The sequence below is a fragment of the Procambarus clarkii genome, chromosome 43, assembly GCF_040958095.1.
Source record: "Procambarus clarkii isolate CNS0578487 chromosome 43, FALCON_Pclarkii_2.0, whole genome shotgun sequence".
Classification (NCBI taxonomy): Eukaryota; Metazoa; Arthropoda; class Malacostraca; order Decapoda; family Cambaridae; genus Procambarus; species Procambarus clarkii.
Genome location: NC_091192.1, coordinates 22213347 through 22236397, shown reverse-complemented (window position 1 = coordinate 22236397; position 23051 = coordinate 22213347). Strand labels below are relative to the sequence as shown.

Genomic DNA, 23051 nt, shown 5'->3' with positions numbered 1-23051 from the left:
GGGTAGTTACCTTCTAGACAGTTAACTGACAGGGAGGGAAGGGCAACAACTCGCTAGTCGCCTGTCACAGAGAACATTTACGGCGCAATACAATGAGTGACTTCCGTGTACGGGACGCTCACGGCCGCTGCCACGGGTTGTGTCGGGTATAACGAGTTCACTCCGAGGAGATCGGGTCTCTGCCAGCTTGGTATTTCCCCCCTTCACCCGCTGCCTCCCTCCCTCCACCCTCTGGGTCTGGACACTACTGGATTCGTGCTGGAGTTGTGCTGACAGATCACGAGGTTCTCCACCTCGGCCACTCGCGGCTGCTGCCACCTCTCTTATTAATCTACCGTCTTGGGTATGTCCTTTATTTATTTGATTTAATTACGTATATATACGTAATATATATATAAATATATATAAGCTAAGCTTGTAACAATAAAAAATATATATTTATATAAAATTATATATATATTATATAAATATACAAGAAGGTACATTGGGTTTATGAGAGTACATGACATTGATGGTTTTATATGCATATAAAGCCACTGTAACACGCTTAGTGTTCCGGGCAGGTCCTTAATCCAACATAATTTGAAGTAGGTAATATGTAACAAAATTTTTAAGAATATTAATAGATACATTGTAGTAAAATGTGAGGATTATTAATTAATAGGTATAGTGTAGCAAAATTTGCGTTCAACATAACAGCTATGATACAATTTTTTTTTATTAATACAAGCTTATGTATACACAGCAGTGTGATGCTACCCTATTCTATATGAAAGATTACAGTGTAGATCAAAAACTAACTATAAGTTCATATAATATTCCCATCTCACAGTATGGTTAGCCATACATGGAGTCAGGGGGAGAAATTATCTGTACCTCCCTCAATACAAAAACAAATCAACTCTTGACTAAACAACTTGACAACTTTCACAAGACTCAAGCACAGAATCATGGAAACATTATATTATAATTACTCTTACCAGTTAATACAAGACTACTCTCAAACAATGTTTTTTTTTTCTTTTTTAACAAGTTGATAGCAGTGATTACAATGGTGAGGTTGCATACCTTAGATACTTATATTGGGCGAGTGGGTAGCACAAGATACAGTGCTATACAAGATACAGTATTCAATTTCTCAATTTCTTTCTTTATTATGCACCCCATACCCATCCCATGGGCGAGATACAGTAATAATAATGTTTATTCAGGTAAAAGTACATACATACAAAATGAATTACAAACAATGTTGGAGTACTATATAGAGCTATACAGTATATACTATGCATGTATAGTTTTATGGTGTGAAGGGTTAATTAGATCTAGTTGAATTAGCTTATTATGGATGTAGCAATGCAGTTGGTTCATTAAATGAACTAAACTAACACTGAAATGACCTCTGGTTTGATTTCCAGGCAGGGCTGGAATTTTGGGTACGTGTCCTTACACCTGATGTTTCTGTTCACCTAGCATTAAATAGGTCTCCGTGGTATAGTGGTAAGACACTCGCCTGGCGTTCCGCGAGCGCCTTGTCATGGGATCGTATCCTGGCCGGGGAGGATTTACTGGGCGCAAATCCTTAACTGTAGCCTCTGTTTAACGCAACAGTAAAATGTGTACTTGGTTGTAACAACGATTCTTCGCAGCGGGGATCGTATTCCAGGGACTTGCCCAAAACGCTACGCGTACTAGTGGCTGTACAAGAATGTAACAACTCTTGTATATCTCAAAAAAGGTACAAATTGAAATGTATTTTCCAGAATTAATGCTCTGATTCTAAAAGTTTTGCTTAATTCATTTATTATTCACCCATAGGCTGAATAATGTTTTTCTGAGGATGTCTAATCTGATTTGCTTATGAGTTGCGGGATACTTCTCGATTCCAAAAAGCGGAATGCACCATCATAAAGCTCCTACCAAGGATAAGCACTCAGTGGCTCAAGACACTGTTTGTCTTGAAAGGGCCCATTCTTTGGAACTCACTCTCTGATGGATTGAAAAATGTTCCAACCTATGCCTTATTCAAATGTAAAACCAAAAAGTGCCTAATTTCATCCTCATAGTTTCCTACCTTGTGCTTCAAACTCTTACCATATCTTGTACTACCCACTTCTCCAATATTAGTACTTAAGGCTAATTAAATTAAGTACTTCATCTTTACCAGTGTAATCACCATTCAATTTATATTGTCGATATAAAACCTTGCCACAATGTACTTTTTCATCTTACTTGATATGTTAGATTAAAGACTTGCCCGAAAGGCTATGCGTGTTAGTGACTTTGCAAGAATGTAAAAATATCACTCTATCTCACCAACCCATTGTACCTTCTTGTAAATAACATATTATTATTATTATTATTATTATTATTATTATTACTGTATTATTATTATTATTATTATTATTATTGTGAAAGTGCAAATGGTGAGGGAGTTAAGTGTTCTACTTAAGCCCCATTCCAGGTTCCCAAGGCCTGGCATACAGCTGTATGGTGGTGTTGGAAGTTATTGGCTTCCAACACCACCACACAGCTGTATGTCAGGCTTTGGGAACCTGGAATAGGGCTAAAGTGGAGTGCCTAATTCCCTCACAACCCATCCTGAGTTGTGGAAAAAAAGGTAAGGAACTGAACCCCAAAATTTGTTTTACAAGGCAAATTACACCTCTGAAAATGAGAATTATTTTTTGTAAACCGATTTAAGTTTTGAAAATGAATTTAAATAAACTAATCTCGTGTTAACATAATCTTAAATCATAGTACTTACTGTACAGTAGATTCTCCAAAATCTTTGTCATATCATTCCGGACCCCAATCCAGGTATTGTGTGAATAATCCAAATTTCCAAATGTGTGTTGTACTGTAATTGCCAGCGGGTCCTGGTAGTACAGTCGGGGTCATTCTCGACTCACAAACGAGAATTCCGAGTTCGAATCCCGGGTGGGACAGAAATGGTTGGGTACATTTCCTATCACCTCATGCCTCTGTTCACCTAGCAGTAAATAGGTTCACAGGAGTTAGTCTGCTTGGGGGGAAGGATGTTGGGGATGGTCAGTAATTTAATCCGGGGTTAAAAATATCTGGATGTAAGCCTAAGATGTACTTAGGCTTACATCCTAAGTATGTATGTACTGGCTGCCTGTCTCCCGACACAATAAATTATTAATTATTATTATTTGGTTCATCTTATGGCTCCCATAGTCAGGGACACAAAGCATGTTAGATTTGTCAAGGTCCCCCTTAGGCTAACTGTTCTTTCCCAGAATGCAACCCACAATAGTTGACTAACTCCTGGGTACCTGTTTACTGCTAGGTGGACTGGGGCATTAGGTGATAGGAAACATGCCCAACCATTTCTGTCCCATCTGGGATTCGAACCCGGAATTCTCGTTCTCGAGTCGAGAACAAATTCGACTGTACTACCGAGACCCTATATACACAGTAAACCAATTTTGGTGGTAAATAAATATTTATAATAATAATTTGTTGTGTGAAGGGACAGGCAGCCACAGTGCATATGTTTGTTAGGCCAATGTTGCGGTCCCCCTCAAGGTTGAACTAATGACTCCCCAGGATGGAACCCCACAACAAGCTGACTAATTCCTGGGTACCTATTTACTTCTAAGTAGTCTTCGTGGTGTAGTGGTAAGATGCTCGCCTGGCGTTCCGCGAGCGTTTGTATCCTGGCTGGGGAGGATTTACTGGGTGCAAATCCTTAACTGTAGCCTGTGTTTAACTCGGCAGTAAAATGGGTACCTGGTTGTTAGACGATTCTTTTCGGGGAGGGGGGGGGGTTGTCGTATTCTGGGGAACTTAGGATTAAGGACTTGCCCAAAATGCTACGGGTACTAGTGGCTGTACAAGAATGTAACAATTCTTGTATATTTAAATAAAAAAAAATAGGTAAACAGGTGCATTAGGTGATAGAAAACACCCCAACCATTTCTGTCCTACCCGGGATTCGAACCCAGAATTCCTGATTGCGAGTTGAAAATGAACCGAACTGTAGTAACTGGGACTGTAAATATGATAGTGATAATGTTTATTCAGGTAAAAGTACATACAAAATGAGTTACAAACAGAATGTTGGATTTCTAGACAGAGCTAGTACATACTAAAGCCACTAATACTGTATGCACAGCATTTTGGGCAAGATATATATACAATAGAATATATATACAAGTATACAATACTATATACAAGAAGGTGCAATGTGTTGTGAAAATACTGTACATATTCTGGTGATTACGTGGTACAGTCTTGCAAAAACCACTAACAATCTTAGAATTTAGGACAGGTCCCTAAGCTAGGAGTTTGTCAGCTTGTGGGTCAGTCGTTTGACCTTGAGGGGAAGGGAGGTGTCAGACTGGGGTGGATCAGTACAGTATTTTGACCTGGGGAGGTCACCTCAGTATATTTACCAGAATTTACCTGAGGGTCATTAACAATAGTGGCCTCGCCTAGGACAAGAAGCCGGCGGCTTGTTGAGGGTCCCCCCCATTTGATTTGATGATTCACAATTTCAAATTAGGTTTAAAAATATTAAAATATCACAAATTTGTATTTTATTCATTATGGTCTCGGAATGGAATATAACGTTCATGGTTCTTGCAGAAAAATTTTGCCGAAGAGTATAGTTTATTGTAAAAAAATTTATTCGAAATGGCCTTCCAAATAAGTGCCAAAATTAGATGAAAAAAATTTATAACTTTAAAAGTTGTGTGTTTATGACTAAACGACAGCAAGGACACCTTAGAACTAAAACGTTGCACATAATCTGTAAAAATGGTAAGAATCTGTCAGAAATTGAATTTTTTAAGCAGTCTCAAAGTTAAAATTCCTGTTTTAGAGATAATTGAATTTGAACTTATTGACAATGAATATGGTAGTTCTAATTAATGAATTTTCTTGTATGTTTTAATAAACATTGCTTGACATTCATACTCGAATATGTGAAAGTTGTAGGTCAATGTGTTAAAATGAAATCAAGAAAAACAAAACAAAAAACAAAATACAGTACAAGTATAGGGATAGGTTAGTGATAACAAACACATATATATTGCAGTAACGTTATTGCCCCTATATAAGTGGTAAGGCCCTCATCTGGTTCTCATTCATTAGTACTACCAAAAGATACAAAGAGAATAGTTTGAAATCTGTAAATAAACCCGGTCCCAAAAAAATAAGTCACAACTTTTGCCATCTGTGGCTGATTATGTTGACCAATTTCATTCCAACTTTACATGCTTAGTGCCGGATATTTATTCACCAAAATGTTGGTCATAACAAAATTCGCATAGAAACAAAGGAGAGAAAAAATAAAAAAATGGTTGTCAGCTTTTTGTACAAACGGACATAAGCCATTGCCATTGGGCAATGTATTTATATAAATAATATAAATAAATAATATAAATAAATAATATAAATAAATAAATAAATGTTTATTTAGGTAAGGTACATACATACAAGAGATTTTACAAAGAATGATGGATTTATAGATAGGCCTAGTACATACAATGCCTAAAGCCACTATTACGCAAAGCGTTTCGGGCATGAAAAACTTAAATGACTAAAGCTTAATACTAATTGAGCATAAAGAATAAAATGTGTTGAGAACAAATAAAAATAGAGATAAAAAGGGGGAACATGGCTGAAAAAGCAGCACAAATACAATTAGGTCGACAAACAGCGTCGTTTAAAAAAAAAGACATGGGTTGACAATAGAGGGGTAAGGTAGGTTACAGGGAATTTATTAGGTATAGCTTCATTTTTATCTTAAACTGGTTCAGAGAGGTACAGTCTTTAACATGGTTGGGAAGGTCATTCTACATTCTGAGTCCCTTGATTTGTAGAGCATTTCTAGTTTAAGTCGTACTCTTGGAATATCAAAAAGGTATTTATTTCTGGTGTGGTGCTCATGGGTTCTGTTACAACCTTCTATGAAGCTTTTGAGGTCAGGATTGGCATCCTATGTCACCGGGCCCCTTAATTAATACAGTATGTAAATAAAATAAAAATTTAATAAAATATCTTAAATAATAGTATTCAATAATATTATTGAATATTATTATTTATTAATAATTAATTATAAACTAAACCACAAAATCGTGACATGAAACAGGTGCACAGTGCAGGGCAAATCAGCAAATCAGTGCAATCAGCAAAATGGTAACATAAGAAACATATGGAAAAACCATCTCTTAACATCTTGGGATCTCAACAACACTTGCTCAGTGAACAGATTACACTTTTACTTGAATTTACCTGAGGGCCGCTAACCAAAGATGGTAACATCCTGGCCTCAGATTAAGTAGTAGTAACTAAATTCATTAGATTCTTTTGTCAGTTGGCCACCAAGAGGTACCCCCACCATACTATACTTCGAGAATGACACATAAGCAGCATTATCCATTTGCTCGTGTTTAGATGCATTAAAGGTCTTCTGGATGCTATTCATCTCACCAATGCTCTCCGTATTATTTTGCTTTTCTTATGTCAGAAGCAGTACTAGTGCCAATGCCATTCCTGTCTGCCAGCCATTACTTGCTTGTCCACCCACAGTAATTTCTAATTAACTAGAATAACTTGATTGTTCATAGTACTAACAAATATGTTGGTGCTGCTTCAGTAATGCCTCTAATACATTACTAATATTTGCAGATGTTAAATCTCTTATACTGGGGACTGTGACATGCCCATTACTGCTATGGATAAAACGGAGCCAAAGGTTGGTGGGATGACGAATAGTGTGGAGATGGATAGCGAAGATGACCATGACAGTGGTGAGTGCTAACTTGGCATGATTGTGCTCATTTCCATGATGGTTGTGGTAGAGATATTAGCTTCACATCTCTTTATTTTGGAGTACATTTAACAGCCATATTATGTACAATTTAATAACCATATTGTGTTTATTTATTAACCAGATCTGTGTATTATTTTCTTGTTTAAATGCACTTCTTCAAATAGCAATTGTCACTGAGACTGCCACTTATTATACAAAGGTAATTATTTATCATTTTCTTTCCAAGTACTGTACATATACTTTACTCTACTGATACTGTAAGGGATTCCACATATAGTACTGTATAATGAATGAAAGAGTGAATGGGAGAGAGTGAATGATACTGTGTACTCACCTAGTTGTACTTGCCTAGTTGTGTTTGCGGGGGTTGAGCTCTGGCTCTTTGGTCTCGCCTCTCAACCGTCAATCAACTGATGTACAGATTCCTGAGCCTACTGGGCTCTGTCATATCTACATTTGAAACTGTGTATGGAGTCAGCCTCCACCACATCACTTCCTAGTGCATTCCATTTACTAACTACTCTGACACTGAAAAAGTTCTTTCTAATGTGTGTGTGTGTGTGTGTGTGTGTGTGTGTGTGTGTGTGTGTGTGTGTGTGTGTGTGTGTGTGTGTGTGTGTGTGTGTGTGTGTGTGTGTGTAATTACCTAAGTGTAGTTACAGGATGAGAGCTTCGCTCGTGGTGTCCCGTCTTCCCAGCACTCTTTGTCATATAACGCTTTGAAACTACTGACGGTCTTGGCCTCCACCACCTTCTCACCTAACTTGTTCCAACCATCTACCACTCTGTTTGCGAAAGTAAATTTTTTTATATTTCTTCGGCATCTGTGTTTAGCTAGTTTAAATCTATGACCTCTTGTTCTTAAAGTTCCAGGTCTCAGGAAATCTTCCCTATCGATTTTATCAATTCTTGTTACTATTTTGTATGTAGTGATCATATCACCTCTTTTTCTTCTGTCTTCTAGTTTTGGCATATTTAATGCCTCTAACCTCTCCTCGTAGCTCTTGCCTTTCAGTTCTGGGAGCCACTTAGTAGCATGTCTTTGCACCTTTTCCAGTTTGTTGATGTGCTTCTTAAGATATGGGCACCACACCACCGCTGCATATTCTAGCTTTGGCCTAACAAAAGTCGTGAACAATTTCTTTAGTATATCGCCATTCACGTATTTAAAGGCAATTCTGAAGTTAGAAAGTTAGAAGTGTGTGTGTGTACTTGCCTAATTATGCTTGTGGGGTTGAGCTCTGGCTCTTTGGTCCTCCTCTCAACCATCAATCAACAGGTGTACAGGTTCCAGAACCTATTGGGCTCTATCATATCTACACTTGAAACTGTGTATGGAGTCAGCCTCCACCACATCACTACCTAATGCATTCCATCTGTTAACTACTCTGACACTAAAAAAAAAGTTCTTTCTAATATTTCTGTGGCTCATTTTTTTCATGTTATTGTAATGTTGAAGTCTATATAGGTGAGAACTGCATGCACTGTAAATGGCTATAATTTTTTTTTTCAGGACACCATGTCCATTTTTCTGAAGACACTGATAAATTGGGCAACACAGCCATTAGCATTAAAGAAAAAGCAGAGGGGTGTGAATATGAAGCTCACGTGGGATTCCTGCAGGTATTGTATGAAATATTAATGTGTTTTTGCAATATAAACATAATCAGGAACTTAACCTTTAAAGTGCTAAATTAAATTATACCTGCAACTTATCATGTAAATGGAAATACCTTTATATATGAACTTCTTATGAGGTTAATATAATTACTGGCCTCTAATCTTGTTGGTTTCAAGAACTCATAAAAACACAATTGTACTAATTGCTACTATGTACCCCACTGCATTGTAACTATTGTAAGTAGCCTAAGGATCAAGAGATTATCATTTCTTTACACCACTAAGTCCATTCAAAGTATTTATATCTACCATTGATCTTTGCCAGGAATCAACAAATAAAAGGTAAAGAATATTGGTAAAAGGTCTGTAATCTGCCTGTGAGTAGATATTTATGGAGTTCCTCTATCAGATTTAATAATATTTGCCTTGCCAAGCATATGTGAAAGAGGAGGAGGGGAGCAAACAGGAAGAGATAGGACATAAAAGGGAGGAAATTGTTTAAGGATAACTATTGCAGGAACATTACCAAGATGAAAAATCCAACATTGAATGTAATGAAATGCCTCTTTCTGGTTAGGCTGTGGGGGCTTCCTGTTACTATCTCGCTCACAAATCTCCACACAAGAGCTACATCAACCATAGGAGTCTGCTAGACCTCCAACACCTAAGCAGTTTCTTCGTGATGCATGGGCACACTGTGCAATTGCCCAAGGGCCTCACAATTCTAAGGGGCCCATGCTGTTCATAGCAGCATGGGGCCTTAGAATCTTTGCAGAGTGGATAATTGTACTGATTGCTACTCCAACCTCTTGCTGGAAAGGCCTGGGGTTCAAATCCCTTTTTGTATTATATTTATAATATAAATATATCTGATGATAATCCTGCACTTTAGCAAATTGGTTGGGACCCATCATCTGGCTAGGGCCCCCTAATGCATTGCTTTTCCCAGGGCCTACAGTGATATTAAGATGGCCCAGATCCCTAGCCCTACTATCAGCCTGCTTCATGTTGGAAAAACTGTGGATAAAGCCGCAAACTTGTGAACATCAAAGGCCTCGGGTAGATTTCAGACTGGAACATTCGAACCTTGAAACAAGGAATGAAGCCCACCTAGATTCACAAACGAAGTGTCCACTGAAACAGTATGAGTGGCATACAGGTAAATATGAACTGCAGTAACGTAACATAGCAAATGGGACTTCTTCAGAAGCCAGCTGTCTTAATCTTTGTCAGAAAAGGAGAAGAGGTCTGCAAAGAAAACATCCACCATGGAAGGAAGAACAAAATCCTGCTTCTGGAGGAGAGCGTGAAGCTTCCCATCCTACAACCAAAAGCATGGACCAACAAAAAACAGAGCTTTATAAAATGTACCACAGACTGAAGGAGCTATTCAGAACCAAGAAGAGGAAAGAAAGGCTAACACTTTATCAAGAGACCATGATGGCTTAAGAAGAGAATGAGCCAACCAGAGGCAAAAGAAGACATGAGAATACTTGCAAATTGGCACCAAAGAAGTAATTACCTGAGTGTAGTTACAGGATGAGGGCACCACCAAAGAACCATTGAAAAATGGAACTCACTTCTTGGCACTCAAGCATGTGGGCTTAGCAAAAAGTCATGCCAAATTATCTAGGAAAATGAGGGTTGTTAGAAAACCAGGGAAATAAGGGACCTCATACTGCATCAGACTTGAACTCAAACAAAGAAGGGGTCCGTCAATGAATAGAGGTCCTGTTCCCACAGGAGGAACCAAAAAAGGTCCACCCGAGCGGAAGATGGTGCATAGCAGGATTATGAAAACTCCCAGAAATACTGTATGATGCATTAAAGGACTCTAGCGGTACTCAGAGGCAAACCCAGGGAGGAGTTGCAGAGGAATGCAGCTTGAACATGAATGGAGGAGAAGTATAATCCTCTGCCCAGAGTGAAACACCCTCCATAAATGTAACCAAGAATTTGAGCTCTGTTGTCATGGGGAGTCTGAGTTCTACGAGGGAGGGGGAGGGGGATCAGCTTTTGGCTCTGATCTCCAGTAGAACATTAATTTCCAGGGCTGATATGACTTATGTGTGGAGCTACCTCAGGGAGCTATAGAGGCCCAACGAAAAAGTGCCGTTTCATTACAATTATCACTGGTTCGTTACTGCCTCTGATGTGGTGCATTTTAGGAGTTGGAGGATTCTTTAAGATGGCCAAAATTTGCTTTTAATGGTTAATGGCATCTGGAATAAACAATGGTTACTGTTATACTATGAGGGATTTGAATGAACAAAACTATACATATAAATCAATAATTGCAGTTTTAATATCTTTAGTACAGTGTTCTGTATGTAAATTTATTCCTTAATTTAAACTTTACAGCTACTCCACCGGTACCAGATTACTATAGTTTTACCGCTGAAAGATGCTTGTGATGGATACAAAGTAGCAGACATTCCAAGCGTTTACTGTCATGCTGAGAATTTACAGGTAAGACTATATAATTAAGGTTGTATTTCTTTCACAACATATTCTATTTATTTTATTATATCATTTAACATGAAATCAAATGAGAAAAGTCAGATAATGAAAAGTTATAGATACTATAACTATACTAATACTATAGCTATAGATTATAGAACAGGGCAGAAATGATACTTCTGCCCTGTTCCATAAGCTTTCTCGTGCTTTGTTTCACCTCCGGCCTGCTTATGCGCCACCTGAGTCATCCTGGTCCTTAGACTGCATGCCCTCCTATCTCGCTTCTCCTCGGCTCTATTTCTGTTGGCATTGGCCTCTGGGGGTCGGGTCGGTGAGCTTCATGCTCTCCTCTGGCACAGGGGTTTCTGCTCCTTTGGTCCTGGTAGTCTGTTTGTTCCATTGCAGTTTTGTCCTTCTTTTCTGGTGAAGAATAAGATGACTGCTTTCTGGAGGGGTCCTTGGGTCATTGATGCTTGGTTGGTCATGCTGGGGTGCATCTTGTGTTTTGTCTGGTTGCGGCTCTTCATCATTGCCTGCGTGCCTTGGCTTCTGTGGCCAGGGATGCGTTTTGGGTTGATCCAGTTCCCTGTTCCGGGGCTCGGATATCCCAAGTCACTTGCAGGGTTATTACATCTAGCCAGCCTGCGGTCTGTCCTCGTGCTTATGACTTTCAGGAGTTTGTTGCTATGGCTGCCATCTTCAGCACCATGTCTTGGGCTGCTCTTCGGGCGCGGGGATTTTGGAGGTTGAACAGGGTTCTGGCCACCCGTTCATTAGTCAATATTTCTGGTCCTGGGCTTTCGTATGTGACTTTGGGTCGCAGATTGTTGCCAGTTGTCTCGCCTTCGAGTTAAGGAGTGTGAGGCGGCCATCTCCGGGGTATGTCCTTCTTTTCCTTATCTTTGGTTATGTTATCTTGAGATGATGATTTGATTGAGATGATTTCGGGGCTTAGTGTCCCCGTGGCCTGGTCCTCGGCCTGGTCCTCGACCAGGCCTCCACCCCCAGGAAGCAGCCCGTGACAGCTGACTAACTCCCAGGTACCTATTTACTGCTAGGTAACAGGGGCATCAGGGTGAAAGAAACTCTGCCCATTGTTTCTCGCCGGTGCCCTGGATCGAACCCGGGACCACAGGATCATGCGTCCAGTGTTCTGTCCACTCAACCGCCGGTTATGTAGCTCCAGGGAGCCAAAGGGGCTCCACACATAAAACCAGTGTTGAATGTAATGAAACACCATTTTCTGGGTGAGCTCTGGAGGTTCCCTGGCACCCTCCAACCCTCCGGTCAATGGTTTTTGCATTGTTTTGATGCTTAGCCTCCATGCTGTGATGTTTCCTTGTTACGTTGGGAATTGAGGGAATTCTACCTCTCTGTTCGGTTTTTGTTTACATTTTTCTTACCTTGTGGGGTCTGTTTTGTTACTCCTACCTTTCTGGGTGCCTAACCCCGATTGATGGCAGATAAGGTAAACCCCCAACAAAAGTGGGGGGGGAGGTTTCCAGGGCCATTGCTCCCTGCACCTCTCTGAGGGGGGGGGCCAGGTTCTGATTTGTGTTCCCCAGTATCCAGAACTCCATTGACTAAAGTCCCGGTGTAATGTATCTAACAATAGCACTGCTGATCTGGCAGTCATAAGAGGACTCTTGAAATGTCTCTTACAAGGAACTTAAATAATTAAATTATTTAAGTTTGGCTTAAATATTAGTAAGGTCGATTTAAATAATTATTATTATTAAGATCAACTTAAGTAATTAAGTTGACCTTAATACTGTTAAGGGTGAGAATATGAACGCACTAGTTTGGTCTTATTAACTTTCTAATTAAAAGGTTAATTTCACCAGAAGCAAAAACTTAAAAATGATGATTACCTTATAAATTGTACCTGATTTTTTTTTTCTTGAAGATTGAAAACATATTTTCAATATTAACAGGTGACCAAAGCTGGTGGACTGGAGTTAACAATTAGATTGTTAGCACATAAAGAAAAACTGCTGCGGGAGAAGATTGTACTGCTGAAGCCCACGGGTAGGGAGCTCAAGCTCACCCTTTTAGCTCGAGTCCTAGGTAAGGAAAAAATGAGAGGTTTATTTTTCTATAATTTTGTTGGGTACAGTGATTGAAAATATTTCTCTCATCTACCAAATGTATTTATTTTTATACTCCCAATCTCTTCCTTCAATCTCTTCTTCATGCACTCTTTTTCACTCACTTCATTCTCTTCATCACACACTTCCTTTATCCTTATGTTTTTCTCTTCACATTCTTCCTTCTAATCTTTAGAATTTATTTCCTCTTTTTTACACACTATTCCTTCTAAGCTTCCTGCTCCTCTTCTTTATCTTCCTACTCGTTTCTTTTCCTCCCAATCTCTTCTCCACATTCTCCACTTGGCTAGCCACATGGGCTAGACTGATGGTCTCGCTTCATGCAGGTTGGCATTCAATCCCTGACTGTCCAAGTGGTTAACCACCATTCCTTCCCACCGTCTCATACCAAATCCTTACCCAGGTCCCTTCCAGGTGCTATTAGTCATAATGGCTTGATGCTTTCTCTTGATATTTCCCTTCCCTCTTCCTTTTCATCATTGTTATTTTTGGCTCTCATCCTTTGTCGTCTTCTCATTCTTCCCTTTTAATTCATCTCTTCTAAGCATTTTTTTTTGCTTCTCATTCTTATGGTCTTATTCCTTCATTCTCTTTCACCCTTTTTTTCCTTTAATTTTGCTGATCACTTCCTTCTCATCCTCTCTTCCTTCTCATCTCTGATAGTGGACCATCCAGTGTAATTACTGAAATGTAGTTACAGGATGAGAGCTACACTCATGCGATCACATCTTTCCAGCACTCTTTGTCATGTAACGCTTTGAAACTAGTGAGGGTTTTGTTCTTCAACACCACCTCACTTAACTTGTTCCAACCATCTACCATTGTTGGCAAAAGTGAATTTTCTCATTTTTTTGGGCAGCTTTGTTTAATTAGCTTAAATCCATGACCCCTTGTTCTTGAAGTTCCAGGTCTCGAGGATTTTTCTTTATCAATATTGTCGATTCCCATGTGTGGTCCTAATAGTGGATCCTGCAGTGTGTCAATCTGATAGTGGATCCTTCAGTGTGCGATCCAATTTCCTGAGCAAATTTCTTCCCCCCCCCCCCCCCCCAAACTTTCCAAATGACTGAGCTGCTTCTAAGCCTCCATATGTTAGCATCTGGGCTTCTAAATGCCTAAGTATGTGTCCTTGAATGAAGCCAATTACCCGTTGAGCCCCCAAACCCATGAGGTTTGAATCCACAAAGACCCCAAAATAACATTTCTGGACCTTGGCCTTGATCTTGGCTGTGAAAGTCTTGAAATTGTCCACATTTAAATCATGGGGTAAATCTATATACCATCTATATATGAATGAGTTAAATGGTAACTTCCTCTACTTCATTACAGGTAAAGGAAAAGGGACACCAATGCTACGTGATCGCATAAAGCTGATTGGTATTGAGTGTGATGAGGAGTCCGAAGCATCCGACTGGCAAGGCTTCACCTAGGTGTATGAAAGCTGGGAAGAATGCGGAGCAAATTGTCTCCCATCCTGAGGAAAGTTTAGCATCTTAGCATCATATTGTATCGAGCAACTTCCTTTCATTATTGTTAGGTCCTGCATTTTTTTATGTGATGCAGGTTGAGTGTGTTGTTTCTCCTAAACTGTTATTTGTCATTGAATTTAATCATATCTAAAGAGGTAAAAAGTGACGCCCTTTTCAGTGTTATATTTAACTTGTATTCTAGTTTCCACAAAGTGGTTTCTGTAACATGAACTCAGATTCCTGTTGTTGTTATAGTCCCTTGGTTTCCATAATTGATTGCAGTGATTCCCTTTGGCAGTTAAATTTTTTAAGACAAAATTTGTGAATAATTTGGAAAATTCTTATAATTGAAACATTTTACTATGTGGAGAATTGCTCATTACCTATATAGTCATGGGAAGGTAGCATTGCTGATCAGTCTTTAAATTGTATAAAAGGAATAGCCATAAAGAAGCAATAAATGTAACAATATTGAAGATAAGTATTCATATTGAAGATGAGGTCACAATAACTGAAGATTAGACTGAACATTAGACATCTAACCCACCAATCTGAAAAGGAAGAATTGACCATGTTTCAGTCCACATTGGATCATAATCAAGTTGTTAGTACATGACTTAATAATGGTTCAGGACACACCAAAGCATCGTCAATTCTTAATTTTCAGATTTGTGGGTTGGGCGTGTTTACATACAGTATTGAAAATTTAAGTAATTTTGGGTGCTTAAATTTAGGATAAGGTATTTTACTATGCCTAGGATAAATAAATTTTGTACTGTATTTATAAGCATTAATGGAACTGTAAGAGGAGGAGACAAAATAATTTCCTACTTTTCCCTTTCCTTATGTTCCTCCAGGTGACTTGCCCTTTGATAGCATCCTCGATGAATCCGATATCCTTGATGTCACTCGCCATATGTCTTTTTGTTCTTGTATTGGTATCCTGAATGATATTTAGCAGCTTATGAATATCCTGCAACACAGATGGTGCTATCTAGTCTTCCCAGCTTGGCACCTGCTTTTGAAAATTTCTTATTTGCTACTTTTCTCATGGTAGCTACTGTAAGAGATCGAATGAAAATCTACTTCTATTAAGGAAATGTAAGTTAGGAGGCCTGGTCGATGACCGGGCCGCGGGGACGCTGAGCCCCGGAAGCACCTCAAGGTAACCTCAAGGTAGGTTAGTGAGTGCAGTCGGGTTCGTTCTCGACTCACAATTGGGAATTCTGGGTTTGAATCCTGGGCAGGACAGAATTGGTGTTGGAATCCTAACACCCAATGCCTCTAAAAATAAAGAAAAGAAAACCTAATTCCTCTGTTCACCTAGCAGTAAATAGGTACCCCAGGAGTGTGTCAGTTTGTTGTGGGGCTAGGATAAATTGTTTGTTTTAATGGGAAGACTTACACTCAACCTTAATGTCTTTCTTTTAGAAATGCATGTTTTGTTCCAAATGTGCATTCAAGTTAAAAGCATATGTTTTAACAACATTCAAGTACACTATATTATTTATTTTAAAGAATGAATTAATTTAAAATGGAGATTTCATTACATAATTTTGTGTGATGTAGTAAAACCTTACCTTTATTTTGAAGGCTTTATCCACCTAGAATGATTTGCATGAAATAAATAAATAAATTTATATATATATATATATATATATATATATATATATATATATATATATATATATATATATATATATATATATATATATATATATATATATATATATATATATATATGTCGTACCTAGTAGCCAGAACGCACTTTTTGGCCTACTATGCAAGGCCTGATTTGCCTAATAGGCCAAGTTTTCCTGAATTAATATATTTTCTCAAATGTTTTTCTTATGAAATGATAAAGCTACCAATTTCATTATGTATGAGGTCAATTTTTTTTATTGGAGTTAAAATTAACGTAGATATATGACCGAACCTAACCAACCCTACCTAACCTAACCTAACCTATCTTTATAGGTTAGGTTAGGTTAGGTAGCCGAAAAAGTTAGGTTAGGTTAGGTTAGGTAGGTTAGGTTGTCGAAAAACAATTAATTCATGAAAACTTGGCTTATTAGGCAAATCGGGCCTTGAATAGTAGGCTGAGAAGTGCGTTCTGGCTTCTAGGTACGACATATATATATATATATATATGTCGTACCTATTAGCCAGAACTCACTTCTCAGCCTACTATTCAAGGCCCGATTTGCCTAATAAGCCAAGTTTTCCTGAATTAATATATTTACTATAATTTTTTTCTTATGAAATGATAAAGCTACCCTTTTCTCTATGTATGAGGTCAATTTTTTTTTATTGGAGTTAAAATTAACGTAGATATATGACCGAACCTAACCAACCCTACCTAACCTAACCTAACCTATATTTATAGGTAAGGTTAGGTTAGGTAGCCAAAAAAAGCTAGGTTAGGTTAGGTTAGGTAGGTTAGGTAGACGAAAAAACATTAATTCATGAAAACTTGGCTTATTAGGCAAATCGGGCCTTAAATAGTAGGCTGAGAAGTGCGTTCTGGCTATTAGGTACGACATATATATATACATATATATATATATATATATATATATATATATATATATATATATATATATATATATATATATATATACATATACATACACATACATACACATACATACATACATACATACATGTACAGCAAGTCTTTATAAAAACAATATTATTATTAATTAAATGTTCTGAATGTTATGTAGACACACTTGAATGTTTTGTAAAATAGTTCTACATTATCTGGATGTCTTGACTTCAATTTTTCTTTCAATAATCACCTAGTATTAATTAAATACAGGCAAGATTTTTAAAAAATATCACGGCTGAATGAAAGTCATCTCGTAAAGGAAATAGGACTGTGAGTTATTGTCTTGAGCGAGTGTTTAAAGAGGAAAGTTGTAACTAGTTATAGAGAATAGATGACTAATGTTACCAATTGTTGAAATAAGCTCTTTTCTCTTTCTGACGTAGTTTACCAATTCCTAAGTTTTATATTGTGTGCTAGTGTCGACAGGCATAAAATTAGTCATTTGTTTCCCCTGAAAGTGTCTGTTGATAAGTGTTGAAGAATTAATTATATCCAGAGTCAGCAATAACATACTATATATACCAGTATTATACAGGCTTATAATACAGCACAGCACTTCATAATAGCTGTGGTATTTAGAATGATAGTGTAATCATTTAAAAACTTGCAGACTAATTTTAATTTGTGCAGAATAATTCTGTTAACTTCCTCACAGTATAATCTGCCTTAACTTAGCATTGCTACATTATTGAAATTTTCATACAAAATTCTATGTAGATGTAAATTCTATCACCAGCATTATTTTTGTGATGCCCATTCTCATGATTTCTCAGCATAAACAGTAATGTGAAATGGTCTTTGCTGATCCATGGGCCTATGAACCTATATCAACCCTCCTAACCTATTGATGCTGCTGATCAGTAGTCCAGGAACACGTACAAATTGAGTTGCTTAAATTCTACTAAACTGCTTATCAAACTGTCTGAAGTGTTGAACAGACACATTTTGGTTTTCCAATGTGCCATGGACCGGTGCCATATTGTCATCGTATTCCCTTAGTTATGTAGAACAATTTAAATAAATTGAAGATTGAGTGAAAGGTTGTGTGGGTAGAATAAAATGATTCTTGTACATTTATGATCTAAGATAATATTATTTTGGAAGCAATATAATAAATGTAATAAAAGTTGACACTTTTGATTTTGTTTCTGTGTAACAGATAATAGATGCTTTTAAAAAAATGCATTATTTAATGTTGACTTATTTTGCCTGATAATTATTTTTGGTGAAATTCTGGTACGATTATATATTATTTCTTTTTTTCTTTCGTGGAAATTGATGGACCTGCACTTTCTGAGTAGTACTGTACTAAAGTACCTTCATTTTAACACCGCTGTTGTATAGCATCCAAATAGAGATGCATTGAGTGTGAGGACAGGTCAACTTGATACATCAATTTGCTGACAATTTTATTGTTTATTATGATTTTAATACTTTGTTTTTTCTGAATAATGGCTCATTGTGATTTTACTTGTTCACACTGTGCTGAGTATTGACTTAAACTCGGTTTATGATGACATTGAATTCATCAGGCCACTTGTAATTATATTTTTATCAGGTTGTTCGTAATGTTGTTATCGGGTCCAGTTTGTAATGATATCGACTTCATGCTAAATTTGTCATAATAGGGGCTTCATCAATCCCAGTTTGTGAGGATATTGACTTCATTATGTCCAATTTCTTAAGACAAAAGTTTACACTCATTTAAGGTTAACATAGCAGTAGTATTTCAGGTTTTGTAATTATTTTATGAATAATATTTTGACTGGAAATATTAGCTGTGGTCATTTTAGTTAAATCAAATTTTGTAATATGAAAATACTGTAGATATAAATTACTTGTACTGATAATGTCAGTACTTCAAGCACATTTTTTAGGTTTTGCTGTACTGTACTGATATGTGGTAGCATGCAGTACTGAATATGGCATTACAGGAGTCCAAAAGAAAAGGGTGTGACTGGCACATTCAGCCACTTGGTAATGACCAAGCAGGAAACCAACAACAAGTGGTAATAGCCTAGAGAACTGAAGTGTGCAATGTGTTCCCGTGTATCGTTCCTACCTTGTCCCCATGGAGTCTCCCACCCGCAATTGTTATGAAATCCATTTTCCTTCAACATTTTCCTACCATTCATGCTTTCCTGCTTTGTCTGCAGATGGTCTGGGCTACTGTTTTTTCCTGACCAAACCTTTTGTGCCACTTTTCCTGCTGAGACTAGCATTTTCACGGCAGTTTTATTTGATTTTGTGTGCTCTCTGCCAGAGGCTTATTTTACACCAGTATTGCTTTGTTATTGTGGTTGACTCTCACAGTGCCCTCATGCTCTAGTGTCTTTTAACCTTTCCCATCCTATGGTGGTCGAAATTCAATACTAGTTGTTCCTTATTATGTTTAAGACAGCCAAATTTTTGCCTGGAACACCAGCAATATTGGTGTTACATACTTCAAATATGCTTGAGGAATCTGCTGCTTGGTAGGCCATTCGTACCTATCTGATCTCCCATTGAAGGAATTCCGGCATCAGATTTCAACCCATTTATTCATACATACCTCAGTCGAACCGTTGGCACAATCCATGGGCTAGTATTAAGGATAACAAACTCGTTCTTAAATGTGGCCTATTCCTATGGCCTTTTTCCTGCCACAGTAATAGATGGGAAGCAACTCGTTAAGCATCACGTCAGCCACGTGCACCTAATTTATAGGCATGTAATGGAACTACACACTAGTCATTGTCTAAGCTGCATTGTCCCACTTACAATTGTGTGCCTCGTTAAAGTCTCGATTTTCAGGATGATTTGTAAGTCTTATTTTCCCAATGTCCCTAGAATTCTTGGGGAATTTGATGCCATCAATGTCGCTAATCTTGTGTCTCAATTTTATCTTTGTATTTTCATCAAGTAATATTTAGGATCTTTTGAATATCCTGCAACACAAATAGTGCAAAATAGTCTTCCTGGCTTGGTGCATATTTTTTATAATTACTTCCTGAATTTCATGCCCTGCAAAGCATCCAAAAAAGGACATAAGGTAATCAAATAAATACATGCACTTGAGTCAAATTCTAAGCTCTCATTTTCACCTAGATTAGTCAAGCATGCATGCATACACGCTTTCATATTACTGTAACACAAATGATCATTTGCACACAGACTTGATTGTTCACACATTCTCTTTCAAACACACAAGGTCACATACTTATTTTCAGTGATTTGGGGATTGGATTAAGAAAAAACAGCGCTGAATAACCCAACTATTTTTAGTTTCCAGCATGAGGTCCATATCTCCCACAAAAGAATAAAAGAAAAAAAATACACTTCCACACAAACATAGGAAGTCACACATCACACACTAACGAATACACACAGTTACATACAGATACTGCACAAGGATGCTTATATCCCTTGTATACAGATGCAAGGAAGCTTAACATAGTTACTTTGTTTAATAATTAGCTTGAAGATTTAGTAGAACATTCTTTTAAGTATTTTATTAGCAGTAACATACCGAGAGACAATAGTCTCTCGGTATGCCTGGGTTGTCTGTGGGAATTGTAAAAGAATTAACATTTCTCCCATTTATGATTTTTCACTGCCCATATTTATACTGCTATCACCTGGCAATTGACATTTTTACTCATCCACGCCTTCACCTATGTTGCCTTCTTCACCCACATGACCCTTTCTTCATCCTCAATATATGAATGAAAGTGAGAAAGTAGTCTGTTTGTTAGTGAATATAAATTGGTATGTAACATTGAATAACAGGTAAGTATTGTATTATTAAATACAAAAGTTAATACTGTAGAACAAAAATAAAATTCTAGGTAATCATTTCTTCAGATTAATCGGGTATCTCCGATGTATTACACTGTATGGAGAAGATAAAGAGGATCAATAACCTTAGTCAGAAATGCCATACCCAGTAAGTCTGCAGACTTAATTTTCTGTAAGGAAGTAGTAGATATTAGCAGCAACAGTGAATATGGAAGACATTGAGCTTCACATATACGGCATCTACACATTCTTTTTCGATTTAAACGAAGTAGAGGGAGGGCTTACCCTGGCAATGTACAAAAAGGACATTGTAACAGAGGATTTGAATGTACAACATTGAGAGCTAGCTCAAGTTCTGCAAGAAATCCTAGATATCACACTTCTTAACAGAAATCTGTACATATCGAAGGAGGTTCTCCTGATCAAACATTTATGTCTACTGTATTTGTTCCAGTTATGTTAAAGGCTGGAAAAACTATGCAAGAAATAATGCATGTGTAAGTTAATGGTATAATAAGGACTGGTTTGATATTTATGTAGATGTATTTCAGGGTTGTGTGAAGTGAGGGAGTTCAAAGTACGAATGCTAGAGGAATATAACCTTTATATAGGACTAATATGAGTAATTAATTGGTGTATGCCAAATTGTGAGTATGCTGATAATACTTGTACAGCTATTTTGGCAGAGCATAAAGAAAGGTATGTCAATTAGTTAAATATATTGAGGTGTGTAAGAACTCAATCTCTTATACAGTAATGAATTTTAACCATGAGACAGTATAGTTGGTGAATTTAACATCACATTTGGAAGGGTTGTAGACTTCTTTCTCATAGGTCATGTGACAACCCACCCGAGGTAACATCATTTTTGAACTTGTGCCAACATCAGAAGTTAGTTTAGTTCATCAGAAGAGGGCATGATTGGTCAATTCGCCTGAAGGCCACTATCTCTAGTTGCCCCGAGAAGGACAGGAAGCTGTCAGCTTGTCAAAGGTCCTCCCATTTGTCCTGATGATTTTATTGAGCTGGATTTTGAAATTTAGCAATGTGTTGGCATTTCCCAGTACTACAGTCTGGTTTATTCTCGATTCACAATCAAGAATTCTGGGTTCAAATCCAGGACGGGACAAAAATGGTTGGGCGCGATTGCTGTCACCTAATGTTCCTGTTAATCCTAGCAGTAAGTATCAAGGAGTCAGCTTGTTGTGGGATTGCATCCTGGGGAGGACCGATAATTCGACCCCTGGGAAGGGGGGAGGAGAGGGGACCTAGATATAAGCAAAGCTAAATATGTACAGTCCCTGTGGCGCAGTGGTAAAGCACTCGCCTGGTGCTTTGCGAGCGTTTTCGCTTGGGTTCGTATCCTGGCCGGGGAGGATTGACTGCGCACCAATCCTTAACTGTAGCCTCTGTTCACCCAGAAGTAAATGGGTACCTGGTTGTTAAATGATTTGGCGGGTTATATTCTGGGGAAAATTAGGATTAAGGACTTGCTCAAAATGCTATGCATGCTAGTGGCTTTACAAAAACGCAAAAAAAAATGTTTAAACTGACTGCCTGTTGCCTGACACAATTATTATTAAATTATTAATAATTCATTGTGTCAGGGAACAAGCAGCCACTATACATACAGTACATTAAACGTTAGGCATATATCAAGGTCCCCCCCAGAGTTAAATTATTGACCCTCCCCAGGATGAAGCCCCATAACAAGCCGAGTAACCCATAGTAAGTAATCCACAGTAACTATGCATAATATAACACTTATTAGTTAATTTAATAGACAGCCAGCACAAAAAGATAAATATAAATAAGATACAAGCAGCCACAATGTAGGACAGAACAGGAGATGCTTTTTTCCTCCACAGGTTTATTAACCCATGGAACCGCCTATTCGCCGAAGTAGTAACTGCCAAAGCTGTGTTGAAAGGATTAGGAGAATGTAATCATTCTAATCATCACAGGAGGATCGGGATCTTGGTGCTATCAGGAGAAAGCACCAAGCCATTACGACTATATAGCACTTGGAAGGGGGTCAGGATAAGGATTTGGGATGGAACGGGGGCAGAGGAATGTTGCCCAACTACGTGCAGACGGACCGCCTCATCCCTTTGTGTGTATTTTACCTCAATAAACTTATTTCAATTTCAATTTCAATCTTTTGACAAATAGACAAATAATATAATTTATCTGGAAAAGCGGAT

The 23051-nt window shown here is 37.9% G+C and overlaps 1 protein-coding gene across 2 annotated transcripts; it reads left to right on the top strand.

Annotated features, from left to right (window-relative positions):
* On the top strand, positions 1-18208 carry LOC123755805 (adipose-secreted signaling protein). 2 transcript variants are annotated; one of them, XM_045738635.2, is made up of 6 exons: positions 1-343; positions 6658-6779; positions 8316-8425; positions 10784-10891; positions 12817-12949; positions 14320-18208. In XM_045738635.2, exons 2-6 carry the CDS (start codon positions 6689-6691, stop codon positions 14418-14420), a joined length of 543 nt encoding a protein of 180 aa, XP_045594591.1. In that variant the 5' UTR covers positions 1-343; positions 6658-6688; the 3' UTR covers positions 14421-18208. The 2 variants fall into 2 exon arrangements, with proteins under 2 accessions (XP_045594591.1, XP_045594595.1); XM_045738639.2 differs by lacking the exon at positions 1-343 and adding an exon at positions 560-587.
* The last annotated feature ends 4843 nt before the right edge of the window (positions 18209-23051 follow it).

Coding starts and splice junctions, on each gene's coding strand:
- LOC123755805 (XM_045738635.2), top strand. CDS start 6,689: ATGCCCATTACTGCTATGGATAAAACGGAGCCAAAGGTTGGTGGGATG. Junction 6,780..8,315: donor CGAAGATGACCATGACAGTG/GTGAGTGCTAAC, acceptor TTTTTTTTTCAG/GACACCATGTCCATTTTTCT. Junction 10,892..12,816: donor GTCATGCTGAGAATTTACAG/GTAAGACTATAT, acceptor CAATATTAACAG/GTGACCAAAGCTGGTGGACT.